A 16,480-nucleotide genomic window follows, 5' to 3' on the forward strand; every position below is an offset into this window, starting at 1 on the left:
TAACAATAATAATTCTAATGAATATTGAAAACATGTAATCCTTGAAGGAGTTCTTCTGCTTCTGAATGAACGAATGGGAACGCTCTGTAAAGATAGGTTCCTACCTTGTCCTAGAATTTATGGATGCCACAAAGGGTAGGATTAATGTTCTTTCTTAGCAATAAGAAATAAATAAATTTGGAATGGATGCGATACGCCGTTGGATTATATTGAAAGGAAAAGAAACGCGATAATGTAATTCTCGTAGGCGCACAGCATGAAAACTAGAACGACAATGATTAAGTTTTCCTTGATAATGGTGATCCTTGATGGTGAATTTCGGGATTGGTGACATGGACGCAGCAAATTATTGAGGTCAAGTTTTATTTCGATCAAAGAAACCTAATAAACCAGGATAAGCACCTGTGTGTAGCATAAATAGGCAGGTCACGTCACAACGACATGTTATATGCAAATGTCAAGGATGCAGTTAAACTGGTCTAGGCGGGAATGGTCGTGAATTTCAATGCAAGAGTTGCATTATAACTCGCTGGACCTACGATGAATCTCACATGAATAGTTTATTTAGTAAAGTAATCTGTAACACAACAATTTTTCACTTACCGTACTCGTGCGACATCTGTCAATGTATCGATGTACCAGGCCTCACAGATGGTGATGATGAGTCTAAAGATTTTGTGCAAGGGATTCTGGACGCATCAAATAGTGTCAGAAGTGACTCAATCTATTAAAACCACGGTAATTATTTAAGAAAAAGAGGCTATAATTTTTTTGAGGTTTTTACACTAAAAGGTTAGAGATTAACAGACTCTTATATTATGTGGCATTGGAATTGATGTGTGTGTAGCTTCTTCGTGAACTACCTCATGAGGCAAACTTCAAGAGTAATTTAGATGTTCTTGTTGTGTTCCAGTGCGATATGATCGAAATATTTCTTTATATGGAATTTTTTCATACATATTCAGTGTTGCACATAATTTTATTATTCTTATTAATAATTGTTGAAAATTTTGATGTTTCAGACTTTGTTAATTTTTACTGCTTAACGTTCATTTTCACTGCTACGTCCCTATCGTGTCATGTAATGCTACTGTTCCACTGTTTCTCGGGCACAAAATTTCTAGCGATTCTAAAAGATTCAAAACCATGGATGATCTTGTAGTTCAGGTATTCTGTTGTAGAAAATTCTAAATACTCGTAGATTTACTTATAAGTATAACAAACATCAAGTTTTCACTCTTCCTACTGAGAAACTCTGTTAGGGAAACTAATAATTTTTTTCTTCCACAAGTTAAGATATTAATGTGCAGAACTTTCGCCATAACAATTGTTCGAAATGAAGAAGCCCGAGAGCGACCCCAATCAAATAATACATTGGAATTCTTCCTATAAAATTCCCCATAACAGAGGCGATTCCCGCAATGACGACGGAACTTATTTTGTTCTTCCCAAGCTTGCGCAGTCATGATCGTAACTTTGTCCATAATATTAGCGTCGAAACGAACTTCTTAAACGTTTTCAGGTCAACCGTATTGATGTGTGAATGCGCGAATGGGTAGTGAAATGCTGGAAAATGTAGGCCTCCTCCGATGGTACGGCCCCCTCGATCCGCGCACCATCGCCTGACACACACACTCACACACACTCCAGTCCGGTGGCGTATCCGTGCATCGGCGTTCACGATGCGTTGTTTTGTCGCGCTCGTCTTCACGCTTCTCGTCGTCGTCGTCGTCGTTCGTACGGCACCCGTTCAGGAAGCGCCGACATTTGAAAGTTTCTCGAACGATGCACCGCTAACTAAACAGGTAAGCCGTACAAGACGTTGCATAGATTTCGAGGCGCAAAGCAGTGTCGACCTCGTTTGGATCGTGTGTTCCTCTCCCTCAAAAATGGCGGCACAAATATTTATCAGTTGACCAATACCAGTTCTCCTCGTTCTTCATTTAAAAGCTGTCTATGTGATCTTCTGTTGAAACCCAGTCGCGCACAAGTGAAAGCTGGCGAAATAGAGCGCGGTGAGCGGAAAACGGATTACCGTGTGCGGTAGATGAAGGAGTCATCTCGAATTGTCTCTGGAATAAAACATCTCTTTTTCAGTCAAATGTTAACGGGGTCGCCACGGCTAAACCGGACCTGGTAAAGGTAGGCGAGGTAGCTGAGACCATCCTGAGCAGATTAGGATTCTCGACAAGGGATGACAAGAATGTTAGACGGGCTCCGGTGCCTAGTGCTCTTTATCAGGTATGTTTATTTAAGAGGAGTTTTAAAACAGAACAAAATTTTTCGCTCAACCCTCTTGCAGACCGATGATCTCAATGCTGTAATTGCTGAAGCGAACGCTAATCGTGTTGATTTACAAGGAATAGCTTCTGGGCAAATTCCTGGTTTGGCTCCAATTCCCGTACCGGGGTATCCTGGTCCGCAGGATGTGCCTGTTATTCCCGGAGTGAACACTATTCCTGGACTTAGCAATTTCAACTACCTGGTTAGGTTATACTCTTAAAGAAAATGCGAAGGTGTACTTTGACAACTTAGTACTTCAGGTAGGACAGTTATTCCCGCAGATGATTCCGCCAGCGAATACGCTTCTGGGATCATCAATAAGCCGAATCTTGCCCAAGGATTCCGCTAAGAACCTAGCCAAGGATGTATTCCGGTGGGGCTGTACAGAATGGCTGCGTATTTTTACATCGCTCTTTCCGCTGCGTTAGAAAAGGATGGAGTGTTTAGGGCCGTTCATCCAGCAGCCGAGAACGTGGATGTAGCGAGAATGATGGGTCGTTGGTTCACTGTAATAAATTCGCCTCATGTGATCCGCGAAGCCTGCACCGTTCTTCATTGTTCGTTTTATGATCACAACGTTGTCCTGAGATACTCATCCTAATTTTGGAAAACTGCGAGTTTAGTCGGCGCCCTCACGAACAACACCTACTCGGCATCGTTCACAACACTGAAGTTCTACAGGGAAGGAAATCCTAACGGATCTCCACGGTATTAATAGAAGAGTAACTTTCAAGTTTTTGCACGTGAACAGAACGCCTAGGTACGCTTTGGGATATGGCTTCAAATCTGGAGAAACTGGACAATTCGTGCTGCACAATAGCAATTCGCCCGATGCAGAGCCATGTGCGTTCTTTAGCGTTCTTTCAAATCTTTGCTCATAAAATAGTCGTGCTTTAGTCTGGGTGATAAAGAAGGGACCATTGAACGAATATAATCAATACGACTACGCTATCATTTCTACATGGGTTCGATTCCCAGTATTTGTTATTGCACGAGATCCTGAACGATTCCGCAAGGAACATATGAAGAATGTACTACAATTCCTCGAGGATAACAGTGAGTTTTCCTCCACAAGTAAACATGGGGTGCAGTAATTGAAGTCTTGTCTCTTTTAGATTACATAAATGTCATGACGAAGGCCTTCAACATGATTTCACCGGTCGACTACGAGGCTTGTCAGTACACCCCGACATTTTCTGGTGCTGGCAAATAAAAAAGGAAACCGGAAAGATTTCTTCGCACTACGTCTCACTTCCCAAGCCGGGTCAAGCTTTCACGCAATATTCCTATATCAGAACACATTCCAACGATATCATGTAATGTAATTGTAATAATAGCACAGCTAAAAATAAATACTGCATCATACAACTTTATACACTTTGCACTACTCATGTACACGTTTTCCTGGAATGAAAAGAAGACGAAAAAAAAAAAAACAAAACGAGCTTACGGAAGGTACCTAGTTCCATACGATGTCGCAACGTCATAAATTATGTTATAGAACATAGCAATTATATGTACATCGAGACATAGGAATTTAAAACCGATATGTTACAACTATTTTAGTGAAGAGGTGTTCTCCCATAGTTGAAATGTATATGTTTCATTGAAAGCGTTCATTTAACAATTATTAACTAGGCAAATTTTTACATAATTACACAACGACCGCCTTCTTGCCTTCGAACACGTTGCGGTGATTGCTCATTGATGTTGAAACGTTGATGAATTACTGAAGTTTTAGCTCGATTTATAAGCAGATCGGTACGAAGACTTGGGCGACGAGCGTTCAGATCCGTGTACCTGCAAGCAACTCTTTTTTAAACTCTTAAAGTTACGGAGAAGAGCCTATTATCAGAATGCGAACAACTGAAGGAACTGCTAAGACGCAGATAACCTTGTTCGTTGCTTACGACTTATACGATATGTTCAATATTAATTTTTCTGTTTTTACGTGTTATATGCGTTTAGTATCATTCTCAACAAGATAAGATAAGTTATATTAAGTGGTATTTGTCTTGTAAACAAAGAAATGAGCTCTCTAGTCCATTTAACTAGGTCCCAACAGCAATAAATCCATAAACCCCATATTCCATGAACCCCATACGACATTATGAGTCAAAGCGGGTGTAACGCAGTGGTGAGAGGGTCGATAGTTCTACCTAAGAAAAGGTATCCAAACCTTTCACCTCTTCGAGATCCACAAATTTGAACCAGATTTTCAGAGGGTAAGGACACTAAATTCATACTTTGGTCGAGCTCAAAAGTTACCGTATAGGCCGCACACACGTTTACAAATATCCATAACTCTAAATTGTAGGCAAACGCACTGATTCATCCTAAAACGATTGATCAGTGCAAAGCACTTTAGCCTCCATCGTTCATTACCGATCTCGGAGATAAAGCGAAATCCTGAATCAATCTGCTGGTTCTTTTTTTTTTAGAAAAAAAAACAACGAAAGCGCATCGTAGTGAAAGAGAACTTGAATTTTCACTTTTTTCAGAATTTGTTCCTTCTGTGTACAGGATTTTCCCTGGATTGTGTTTTTATAATGGGGAAAGTTTGCAGGACAGTAAATCATCTATTGTTCAGAGAACGTAAAGTTTCTTCTCACTGCGACCGTTCCAATGCGACCGGCCTAGTTTTGACCTAATGCCTTCGAAATGCATGAATATCGCTCGAACAGTGATTTCATCAGTGCAAAATCGAGGTCAACCGTATGATTCTGGAAGATGTCGGAAGCGATATGAAAGGCGTGAAATCATAGTTTGTCGACCGCTAATCTGAACGTCCACTTACTAACAAACATGTTTGTACGGTTGCAATTGAATGATTTAATTCTCTGGAAGAAGTTCTGTTTTTTCCTATACGCAGTAAGAAGAGAAATATGAATGAGTAGTGTTTTCACTTTTATCCTGGCTAGATGAAATATGTTTACACAAGGTTTCGTATGAGGGTGGAGTGTGAAATGCATCAAAATAACTCACGTTACGAGAGAGTCCTCTTGTTCTCTTGAGAAACGACTCCTCATGCGTCTTAAAATGTGTCTTCGTCCAGTTTCTACGTCAGCTGAGAGCTCGTTCCGAAGCATTTTATGAACTTCTGGATTCATATGTTTCGGACATTTGTTCAATGTGAACAACTTGGCGAACGCCTATAATCCTTATATTGATAAAGGACCTTTTGAAATTTCTTAAGCAACTATTGTTGAAAAATGAAATGTTACTGTACAGATATCTTCCTTAGAATTACTTTGTCAATGTTGAGATTGTTAGCCGCTGAACAAACCACAAACGCATCTTGAGAGCCTGTCACTTGCTCAATTTGTTCGCCAACCTCTTTTTCTGTCGTCTAAAAATGAAAGAGGAAGAATTGGAAACTCAGGAGGATGTAATTTTCGTCACTCCACCTGCCAACGGTGTTCGGGAAGATCTGCTTTGTTCAAGACGAATACACATGGAGTGTCACCTCCTCCAGCTGCTCCTCGCGATGCTTTGCAATCGCTGATTTGTTGTCTGATCTAAACGATCAAAGAGTTGTTAGAAAGGTTAGAGAGTGAGTCGATTGAAACGCTCTGAAAAGATTTTAAAAATCTCTGTTCACGTTAATCTAGGATAAAATTCAATTTTTTTAGCCAAGGGAGGAATGGACAAAATAAACGAAAATTAAAGTGAACGCAAGCTCACATTTATCTCATTTATTTTTCATTGAATTAAAACCACATTTTCGAGACCATCAGTCATTAGCTGACGAGGTGATAGAGAGAGTGGATTTTGCAAACCTCAAGGAACGAGCAATGGAACTCATTGTGCAAATCTGTAGGTACAAGACAGTAAAAGCTAGAAAACACGTAATTAACTTTAATGTTCTGACTTTTTTAAAAATTTCTAGGTTTGTAAATCATAAAAGTAACTTCGTAACTCCTTTTTTAAATAGCTCTCGCAGTTTTGTCCTGTCATGTTTTTCTTTTGTAAGGTTCTTTTTGATCGGTTTTTTCCCTTAAAGGCAGCATATCACGAATCTGAGGTAGTGCGGATTTTAGGTGGAGTACTCGTATACGGGATCGTAGATTAAGGAGAGGGGGCGATTTCGTCCATTTCTTCCTAATTGCCTAAAAAACGGACCGGAATATACGGCTTCGGGCGGTCCGGCGCGCTATTTTCTACAAACAAGTTCGATTGGAATGCGCTAACCGTGTGCACGCACCGCATCTTCCTGGCCCTTTTTTTATGCCAATTAGCAAGAAATGAACGGAATTACCCCACTCTCCATAATCTATGATCTCGTATACGAATACTCCAACTGAAATCCGTACCACCACGGATTCGTGGAGTGATGCTTTTAACTTTTAATCGAAACTCACATCAAGCATGTGTGCCACAGAATCAGCATTGTCAACTGAGGAGACCAGCAAGAACATATCACCTGAAAGTAAAAAATGATCAAAGGTCAAACTATAAGGAAGTTCTCCCTCTTTTCCTATTTCCTATTGAACATAATAGAGGTAAGGCGAAGAATCAAAGTCAAATTTGCGAGATGAAAATAACAAGGAAGTTATTAACTGTTGTGAATTTTGTAATTAGTGTAGTCCTTATTCCAATGTGTTTAAGTCTCGAGGATTTCGTGTTTCTCTGTTCTTGGATGAGACATTCGCCAAAAGCATCCCATTCTCTAGCATGTCTAATTCTTTGCGATCAATAAGATTACAACAACTCTCACAGAGGCACAAGTAATGTGTTGCAATGACTCAGAATCTGCTAATTGAACATCGTAAAATGTAGGTTCAATTTTTGTGCGAAGATCATCTCCAGATTTCCGGGCGTATACATATTTTCTTTTTTTTTTAAATGTTTTAGGTTCGTTTGGTGTGCGAATGGAACTCTTGTCGCTGGCTTATTTATGCTTCTACAGTAGCCGTTTAATTAAAATAATGATTGCCTCAACTCTATTAATCTGTTATACCGACAACTCTGCTTCAAATGAGTAACTATCACTTCAAAACCAAATTTTAGGAGTAACTTGAGTTGTGAGTGTAATAAACATGCATGGATTCTCGTATTATTACCTCTATGGAATATTAATGATGAATTCCGAATCATTAGGTTGGATTAGACGGGGATTAAAATGGCCAATGATTAAATAAAGGTTAAAGCAAGAAATAATGCATGCGCTGATAAAGAGTGAACAATAATACATTAATCTTCAATCCGAACTTATGAAATCCATGACCAAATGGATAATAGGAAGCTCATTCGATCTATTTTGTATTTAACGCATATGAACAAGACATGCAGTTTTTTTTTTTGATTTCTTAAGGAAACCGTTGCTATGTAACTAAAAAGTGCGGGACGTTTATCTTTATTATTGCCTGGAATTTTTCACCTGCCTTGGATATATAAAGGCGCAACTAATTTGGAACAAGGTGACATGAGGTTCTACAATTAACGAAATCGTTGTAAATCAGGTTTTGATGCAGCAATTCTGGAATGCAATTCCTCTGGAATGGGTATCTTTCATTGCGGTCGCTTGTTAGTCGATTCTTTATCGCATATTATTTCTTATATATACGTTTCTATCTATAATACCGCATACACCATACAATTATTAGTACACTATATAAACTAATAATTACATATTATTTATTACATATATGTACCTAATTTATTCTTACAAAATCAGCTTGGAGTTTGACCATTTTCTAGGGGACCTTGTAAGGATAAATTAGGTGGGCATGTACTCCACTCCAATTAGTCCAAATATAATTATAGTACATATTTCCACGGTCTGGCTGCACATCTTCGTAGAATGTCCTCAACTTCCTCAATTTGATTCGTTGTTCGTTTTAATCTGGATGGAGGCGATAGATCAAAAGCAATCAATTCTTCTCTCATGCTGAGTGCACACGATCGATATGTCTGTGTGACCGGCCACAGCCCACCCATAACACTCAATGATCACCACCCTAGCAAGAACTCCACCACAATGAAACTCTGCACAAGGCGAGGAGAATCATGTGAGGCACATTGATGAGGGTGAGGCTCGTATTGGGTTGGGACGATGTGTTGCACGTCAGCTCATTACCTTTTCGCAGAAGCAACGCTCATAAATCCGCATGTGATCTCCATTAAGAAATGACTCGTCACTTATTGGAGGAGTGAAAAAAAGAACTCCATACAGCAACAATCTCCGCGACGAGATGAGTTCTCCGTTAAAGGGGTTTCTTGCGGGATTAGATTGCTCTGTGCACCTATAACACATTATACTAACAGACTGGACTTAAATACTTCGGGAAGAATGAAATTTTAAAGTACAACGTCTTCTGTATCCGCAAAAGTATTTCAAAAATAAGATCACATCCCATACGTTCGCAACTTTTTCCCTAACTGTGAAAGTTTTTGGGGTCCGAGTTCAGAATTCCAGTTTCTTTTGCAAATAGAATTAAGGTCATTTCATTTACACTACAGTTCTGTTGTTGCCTAAATTCTACCATGTAAGGCTATACTCGAACATATTTTAACTATTACCCATTTCCAAAATTTATTTGTATAAATAAATGAAGAAGGAACATCTTGCCTTCCATGATCAGATATGGATGCGTAATATGATTCAGTAGGGACCCTGGTGTGCCCCGAATTAAATACGATATTTGAATTAGTTGACGTTCAGGATAGCAGAAAAAATTTGTACTGAGTCATGCTCGCTGTTTTATTACGTTTCAAAGAAAACATTTACTTAACTATGAGAGATGCTGATGAGCTCTGTAGGGCTTTCTTGATATACCATCAAACTTACTAACTTACTAACTCCATAATTTAATAATATTCTAGATCTTCGCGGAAGATTTCAGGTTTTTTTTTCACGCTACAACGTGGCTGATTTAATCAACAAACCAAGGGCGTTTTCTGTTCCTCATTCCTGCAATCCCTTAAATCACCTGAGATATAGCTTAGTTTACGTGCAGCTGGGAACGGGTCATTCCCTGAGCAGTCGATGATGTCCAGCTGATAGACTTCACTTTTTATTTTGTACAGCTTCCTGAAACATTAACGTTTAATCACTGTTGAAGATGGTTGGCAATTTTCTCGAAAACACCTACGTAGCTAGCAATTTTGTTGTTGTCGTGCGTGACGACTGTTCTCATAGCATTACCGGTATTGATACACTGTTGGCTCATAAAAAGTAGCAAACCTCTGCTTACCTGTAGAAATTCTCAATCGTCGGTATATAACGGTCTTCGAAATCGGCATCCAGAAACCGTCCAACCAATGAAGATTTTCCTGTTCTTGCTGCACCGACCACAACCAAACGAAAAGCCTAGAAGGGAGAGCATTCAATCAAAGTGCTGATGTCATGAACGAAAACTGTTAGTAATAGATGTCAAGTACAAACGGTGTAATAGTCTGGTAATGAAATGTTATTTCATTTTGAATGAGGAATAGATTTCAAGTGCAGAATGTCCCATGCGTGAGTTCTCGTAACTCATTTTCTCGCAAATGCAATAATAGTGAAGTTTGGTCAGTGTAATACTCCGTTAGCTACACACATGTGACATTAGAAACCAAAGAGTTCTGGCAAAAACCGATATACGAACAATTAGTGGAAATAGGAAGAACGTCAGTCCTACCGTATCGCCAGAAATCTACAGAAAATATACGTTAATTTTAAAGCGTATTTCAACGTTACATAAAGGATTCTATCGGAATTTTCCTTCGTTCCATGATATGTTTGTGATGACCGACTGATGATAAGAAGGTTGTGTTACATATTTATGCGCGGAAACACGTGCTATGTCCTAGCTATATCATCATGCAATCGTCACCGTTCATTTAAAATGCGGATATTCCGTACGACTAGCACGTATAACGTATGAAATACGGTAGCGGAGCTAAGTGCTTGTGCATTGAACAGTCCATTAAATACGATTTAATTGGCGCTGCAATTAATTACACCCTATCTTTTTGCGCTAATAAAATATCCTTTTATTACCTGGAAAGGATACAGCTAATCCTGAATCATTGAAGCCAGTTATTTGGATACTTAGTTGATTCAAAGATTCTTGAGTCTTCGTTCTTGCGACAAAGGTTGTTTTGAAAAATACACACACTAAGAAAAGAACTACTTTAGTATGCAAGAATTTTATTTGCGTCCCTAATTGTGAACCTTCGTCTTTCAGGGATTCAGAATGAAGAAATTCCAGCGGAAGATTATTGGACTAACATTGACCGCAGGATTCCTTCGAACTCCTCTTGTTTGTCGAAAATCTTAGCACTAACAAAAAAAGGAGTCAAATATAGTTGGATATATGATATGTGAGGGAAATGAAGTGCACTGCTCAACATATCTCATCGCCGCCGCGAAGCACCCATTTCGGATGTCGTAAGAAGTGCAAACTTTGAAACATTGTACGAAAGGACGTATAGTGGAAATTCGAAAGTTTACTTGAAGCTGAGCCAAATAATAACCGATTTATTCAAAACTATGTTTTCATAGAAATACTGTAAGCGTTTTTTTTTATATGTAAGGAACACCAGAGTGTGCAAGAAAGTGATTGAGAACAAACGGTAACTGATCAGAAACGAATGTACACAGATTTTGATGAGCGTTCATCCTTGGTTCTAGTAAGGTTACCGTTGCCTCCCAGGGCAATAAAAGTCCTAATAAGACTTTCGATATCTAAAAAATAAATAGCAGTGTGTAAACGATAAATGACATTAGTTTAATAATATATATTTTGATGACATTATAGATAACTCTTGCGTAATTCATTTAATTTAGCGCATATAAAGATCGTTTGTACTTTTTGATGATATGCTTTAAAACATTGCCAAGTTTGGAATAAAACAAAAAATGCTGAGAATTTCATTGAGGAAAGAATCTAGTGACTCCTTGAGGAGTAAGTTGACCTTGAGAATGAGTTGAAACAACTGGAATAAGCGAGCCTTAACAGACGTATGCTATTCATTTTTTTTCACTCGCATTTTATCTTTACATTGTAATAGGTGAAGTGGTCAAAGGAAAATACCTCAGAAAAAATACCTTCCAAAAAATCCCTCAATTTTTGGAGAATTCTTTTACATTATCGCAGCGTTTTCCTCTTTTTACAACTTTCAAGCAAAAAAAATCTATTTCTTCTCCAGTTCCAGGATACTAACAACGTAGTCGTGGATGATGCTCTATTAAGTCATATAACTTTCCATTAGTCACGGCTGAGCACGAAAGTAGTCCAGCGACTTCTCGTCCACCATTAATAGTCACAATCCCAACGACAACTAATCTCTTATTAGCACTGCTATATAAAAGATGATAGTGGGTAAGGAAGAGCACAACTGGTAGATTTCAGGGATGCAGTTGCGATTTTTGTTCGTCACTGCTGTTCAAGAGGTTATTCTTAGCAAAAAACGTGGTTGTGTTTGGAATTTGCTAGTTGTGCCCGTTGAATTACTAATAATCTCCAGCTATCTATTCGAGGTGAAAGTGTTTTGCAGGCAGAACAAGATTTCGTCTACGAACCTATTGTCGGCAGCAACTGAAAATGCATTGCATGCCCAAACAAAAACGACAGAGATTCTCTGCATGCATGAATCAGTTCATTAATTATAAAATCGTTTACATTCAAAGCATGTGGCGTCAATCATTATTCAGCTATGTCGCCAAGTTAGCAGAAAGTCTTCTTGATAAAATCTCCTTGACACAACAAATCAAAAAGCATATTTTAAAGCAAAGAATTTCTTGTCTTTTTATGTCCATTCCGCAAACAATCGTCATAAATCTTAGAAAGGGCATCGCTATGAAAATTCACCGCATCGTATTTCCTAAGATGAACAACAAAATGCAGTCACGTCTTAAGCGGATGTGCTGGTGCATTCCTTGAGACTGTTTTCGGAATCCTCCAGTTGTGTAGTGCTTAGAATTCAGAGACGAATACGTGATTCAATTTGCGAGCAGAGTTGCCTATCGAAATAAAACAACAAGGGAAGGGATCGGACAGGATGTTTTACTGCTTGCGAGCTCGAGTAGAACTAAATACTATGAGTATTAATGGAATGGCCCATAAATAGAGCAATTAAATTAGATGGTTGATGATTTCCTGCTTCATTTTCATCTCCTCTTACAGCAAACAGTAATAGGACGAGAAAACAAACAAACAAACAAACAAACAAGTGGACAGAAAATGTTCTGTTTTGTCGAGAAAAAAAGAATCCAAGAATTGAATTGTCAAAAAAATTATGGAAAAAATTTTGCGCATTTTTGGAACAACACATATGTCTCGGGTATTTTTCAATGGGGGTGTTTCCCACTTCCGTTTTTTTTTTTGCTGATGATCAGGGTTGTACATTGGTACAAAACAAATTCTCCACACCTTGCTTTTTTTGCAAAACGATTTTTCCATTATGTGTGTGTCATAATCTTTGAACGATGCAGCAAGGACTATTATCATAACCTCTGCTCTTGCTTAACAATTCCTATTGTTTTTGGATTGGACATGTGACTGAGATAAGGCAAAGATCTTTGAAGGAATTCTTGCAATCATTTCTTGCCTCATGTCATATGATCCCAGTCGGGAATCTTCGCATCCGTGACTATAAGGTTTCATTCGATCAAAATCCAGTACATTTTTTTTCTCTTTGGTTAATCATGGTTCCTTGAATTCAAACATCATCTGATCTCGCTTCCAGAAACTTTTCTTCCTGTAGAATTACTACTTTTTGGCCAAGAATCGTATTTATCCTTCTGAGTCCTCTTTTGAAGTATTTTCCGAATGTGTGACTACGTATTCTTCTGACTTGGCACCTAGAACATTTCCAATTCAAAATGGTGCCCACGGACTTTACTGCTAATCCGAAGTAGTTTGAATCGGAATTCTGGATGCATGGCGTTGTGAGCGAATGGATTAACCTGACTAATTGATATCTAATTAAGAGCAAATGAAAACTGGAGGGTTTGCTCGTGGAATGACTAGTCGGTTTTCAAGCAATAGAGAAGAAAACTAAATTCTAGAGCGCATATTTAGGATACTTCAAGTAGTTTGTCCTTGTCATTTTTGTTTTGGGGAAGTCCAGAGGTAATAACAATCCTAGCCAGGATGCCAGGTAGAATCACGGTTAAACATCGAATTCCATTCCCACTGAACATAAGGTGAATTTACAAAAAAAGACTTTTTAGATTGTGGAAGTAGAAAAATCGCCCCCGAGGTATTTATTATCCACAATAGTCAACACATGACATGATGCTAAAGTGGTACATTTCAACGGACAACTGTTCTGTGATATCAAAAATACTTCATTAAAGTAATTTGATTTCCAGTATATTATTAGGAATGTAGCGACACAATCTCATGTGGAAATAAAGACTCAATAGTATGGAAGAAAAACTTAGGTGAGTTCAGGGTTACGGTGGTAACACGATAGAATTGCGATAAAGAGTGATAAATGAGGGTACGGTAAAGATCAAATTAAATTACGAGCTAGAAGAATAAATTTCGGATATTGCAAAAATTTTTCACGGGTTAGGTATTATTGCGAACAATATCCACACAAAAAACAAGCAAAATCAAACAAAATTCAATGTACGTGAGGCAATTTCGCATTGTTTTGATTAAGTGCCATTGTTTTTTTTTTTAATTTCCTGTCTTTGCTATCACCTGTAATGATGATTTCATCCGGTGGAATGGATAGAGATGCTTGGGTAGGTAGATGAATTTGTCGATGTTAAAGTAAACATCCTAAGGCATCATTATGGATACTTGAGAAAGGGTTGTCTGTTAAATAGAGCAAATTATTGATAATTCAGACTAGGCGAGGGTGTGAGCACTCAATATGCCTAAATTTGGGAAGTAACAAAAAAATAAAGAGACCTTTTTGACAGCTGGCGAACTGGGGCAACTCATGCCACCTTCGTTGAGTTCCTGTGATTTTGACGGAAGTCGACACAGTCGTGATCCACCCCCCGAACGACGTTGAAGCACACTCATAGCTGCAAAAGAGGTAAGAGACCTCAGAATAGATGTTACTAGAAGGATGGAACTTGTATGGCGACCAAGAAGGAAAGGATAAAATTCGCGGAAATATTGTGACGTAGAGATTGATAACTCAAAAAAAAAAATAAACTGTGGAAGGAAATGTTGAAGGAATGATGCAGCTGTAAAAATCCGCAGAATCCTGAATGAGAAGGGCGCGATCGTGTAGGCATGTATGTGTGTAAGTGGAAGCAGAAACGGCTTCTCGTGAGAAGACGGAAGATCGCGTCACAACCAACACAAAAGCGACGTCTGCCGAGCAATTTGTGGATCTCTAACTGCTCACGCTTGTAAGTACATATTATCCTGAACTAAAACCGCACTCTGTATCAGGAAAAAAAACGCATCCAGAGAATGTCTCGTTCAAATACCATGAGTGCGGATGACAGGTTTTCAATTATGGTCATTCTCTTATACCAATTTGACATCTGTAGGCACATATAACTGAGAAAATAATTTGAATTTTGGTAAGGAAATGCTAACTTCCAGTAAATAGGTACTTCTACCTTTAAATACAATTATTTTCATTGTTTATTGATGCTGGAATCACTTTTTTGGCTAATATATTTATTGCGAAGCTGTGTTTTTACCTTAAATGATGAAACCAAAAAGGAGTGGTGAATCCTAGAAAATTGCTCGGAAACTCTCACAGGACATCATCGAGAATTTGGTCCATCTTTCAGAAGACAGACAGCTTCGTGGAGGACAGCGATATCCCACTTGTTTGTGCACTTCCAGAAAAAGAAAACTCGAAGATTAGGAGGACAAAACGGCATTAGTTGTAGTTTAATGAAAATGCTCAACTCTCTCTTTCTCTACTCAAACTTAGCAAGAAGCGATGCTTCGTAATTACGAATCCAAACTAAAATTAATGGATTGCGGGAGAGCCACTCGTATTCGTGGAAATAAAACACGAGAAAAAGCTAGCTATCGAACAGAAATAGTTCGATGTAGGTTGTTCTATAAGATTTTAACGTAGTTAAAACCAAAACAAACTAAAATTGTTCAAAGTAATTGTGTGACTTCTAATTGATCAGGTTGTATTGTGTGATTAGCTCACTTTAATGTACATTTTCTGGATCTAACATCGTTTGGAATTCTTTCCTATGTAATTGTGGTCGAATTTTTACACTTAAGGAATGGTTGAAGATGATGGTAGGATTACATAGTTTTTGATCGCTTCCCAAAAATTCTCGGAGTTCTTAGTGACATTGGCAATTACTGAATTACTACTTTAACACATTTGAGCCGTATTGAAATCGTTGAGATGAGCTGACAGATGAATGTGAGTAGTGCTTACAGAATGTCTATGTGCCGGGGCAAGGCTCACAGCGGCGAAATAGGCGTGGCCAGACTCGATTAACCACAAGCCATCTCAATTATGACGACAATTTAATTGAGCGACTAGGTATGAATGAAAACATGGTAGGAAAAATCAGATTGAAAATTGAATAACCATTACAAAACAATTACAAAATTTCTGTTGATGATTTGAATCAAAAACATTAAATATGAGGAAGAAAATCCGCAACATAATGATGAAATTGAATGGTAGCAAAGTGATTCTTCCCAGATGATGTTCCGGCAAAAAACTACAATTTCCATTTTAAAATAAGAGACATAAGTACTACTCTTTGTTTTTACTCCTCTTTTTTCTTATAGTGAAAAATTCCAGTAAATTTCATCCATCAATAAAAAATAACTCTCTACGAGTGATTTTGAAACCACATCTCAAAACTTTAGTGATTCAACTCACCTCTAAGATCCGCTCATAAGAGAGCTCAAAGCTATACTTATTTTACTCCATCTATAAATATTTAATGAGAAGTTTATTTTAAGTGATTTTTGTAACAAAATTACTTCTCCTTTATAGTAGGTGATTTTTAGATGTGCGCAAAAATACACGCAACATCTAAAATATTCCATGCTATAACTTTTTGCAAAATATAATCTATAAAGTTAATAGCTATGGAAGAGCAATGATTACCTATCCATATGGGAAAGTGGAGAGTGTATTTGAATATTTTTATCGAACCTAAATAGATATTAATAGAATGCTTAAAACTGTTTTAAGTAAAATAATGCAGTATTGTCTTGTTCACAGATCACTTTTAATAACCTCTATGGGGAGTATTTTACATTACGTTAATGCTAAAAAAGGCGAAAATTGTTTGCATCGTCAG

General features: G+C 38.0%; 2 protein-coding genes across 3 annotated transcripts; one reads left to right on the forward strand and one right to left on the reverse strand.

Annotated features, from left to right (window-relative positions):
• Positions 1 to 1,682: 1,682 nt before the first annotated feature.
• RB195_025941 (uncharacterized protein) lies at positions 1,683 to 3,496 on the forward strand (the record flags this gene model as incomplete). The annotated part of the gene is made up of 9 exons (XM_013435757.2): positions 1,683 to 1,805; positions 2,098 to 2,241; positions 2,303 to 2,485; positions 2,544 to 2,656; positions 2,731 to 2,840; positions 2,907 to 2,991; positions 3,044 to 3,126; positions 3,181 to 3,339; positions 3,399 to 3,496. 9 exons carry the CDS (start codon positions 1,683 to 1,685, stop codon positions 3,494 to 3,496), a joined length of 1,098 nt encoding a protein of 365 aa, XP_013291211.2.
• Positions 3,497 to 3,929: 433 nt separating this feature from the next.
• Positions 3,930 to 14,252, reverse strand: RB195_025942 (uncharacterized protein; the record flags this gene model as incomplete). Of its 2 annotated transcripts, XM_064214279.1 has the most annotated exons (9): positions 3,930 to 4,083; positions 5,269 to 5,435; positions 5,534 to 5,632; positions 5,691 to 5,801; positions 6,645 to 6,706; positions 9,216 to 9,316; positions 9,480 to 9,595; positions 10,910 to 10,954; positions 14,136 to 14,252. In XM_064214279.1, the coding sequence occupies 9 exons, from the start codon at positions 14,250 to 14,252 to the stop codon at positions 3,930 to 3,932; spliced, it is 972 nt and encodes a 323-aa protein (XP_064070160.1). The 2 variants fall into 2 exon arrangements, with proteins under 2 accessions (XP_064070160.1, XP_064070159.1); XM_064214278.1 differs by lacking the exon at positions 10,910 to 10,954.
• Positions 14,253 to 16,480: the final 2,228 nt, after the last annotated feature.

Source organism: Necator americanus, chromosome X (genome assembly GCF_031761385.1).
Source record: "Necator americanus strain Aroian chromosome X, whole genome shotgun sequence".
Taxonomy (NCBI): domain Eukaryota; kingdom Metazoa; phylum Nematoda; class Chromadorea; order Rhabditida; family Ancylostomatidae; genus Necator; species Necator americanus.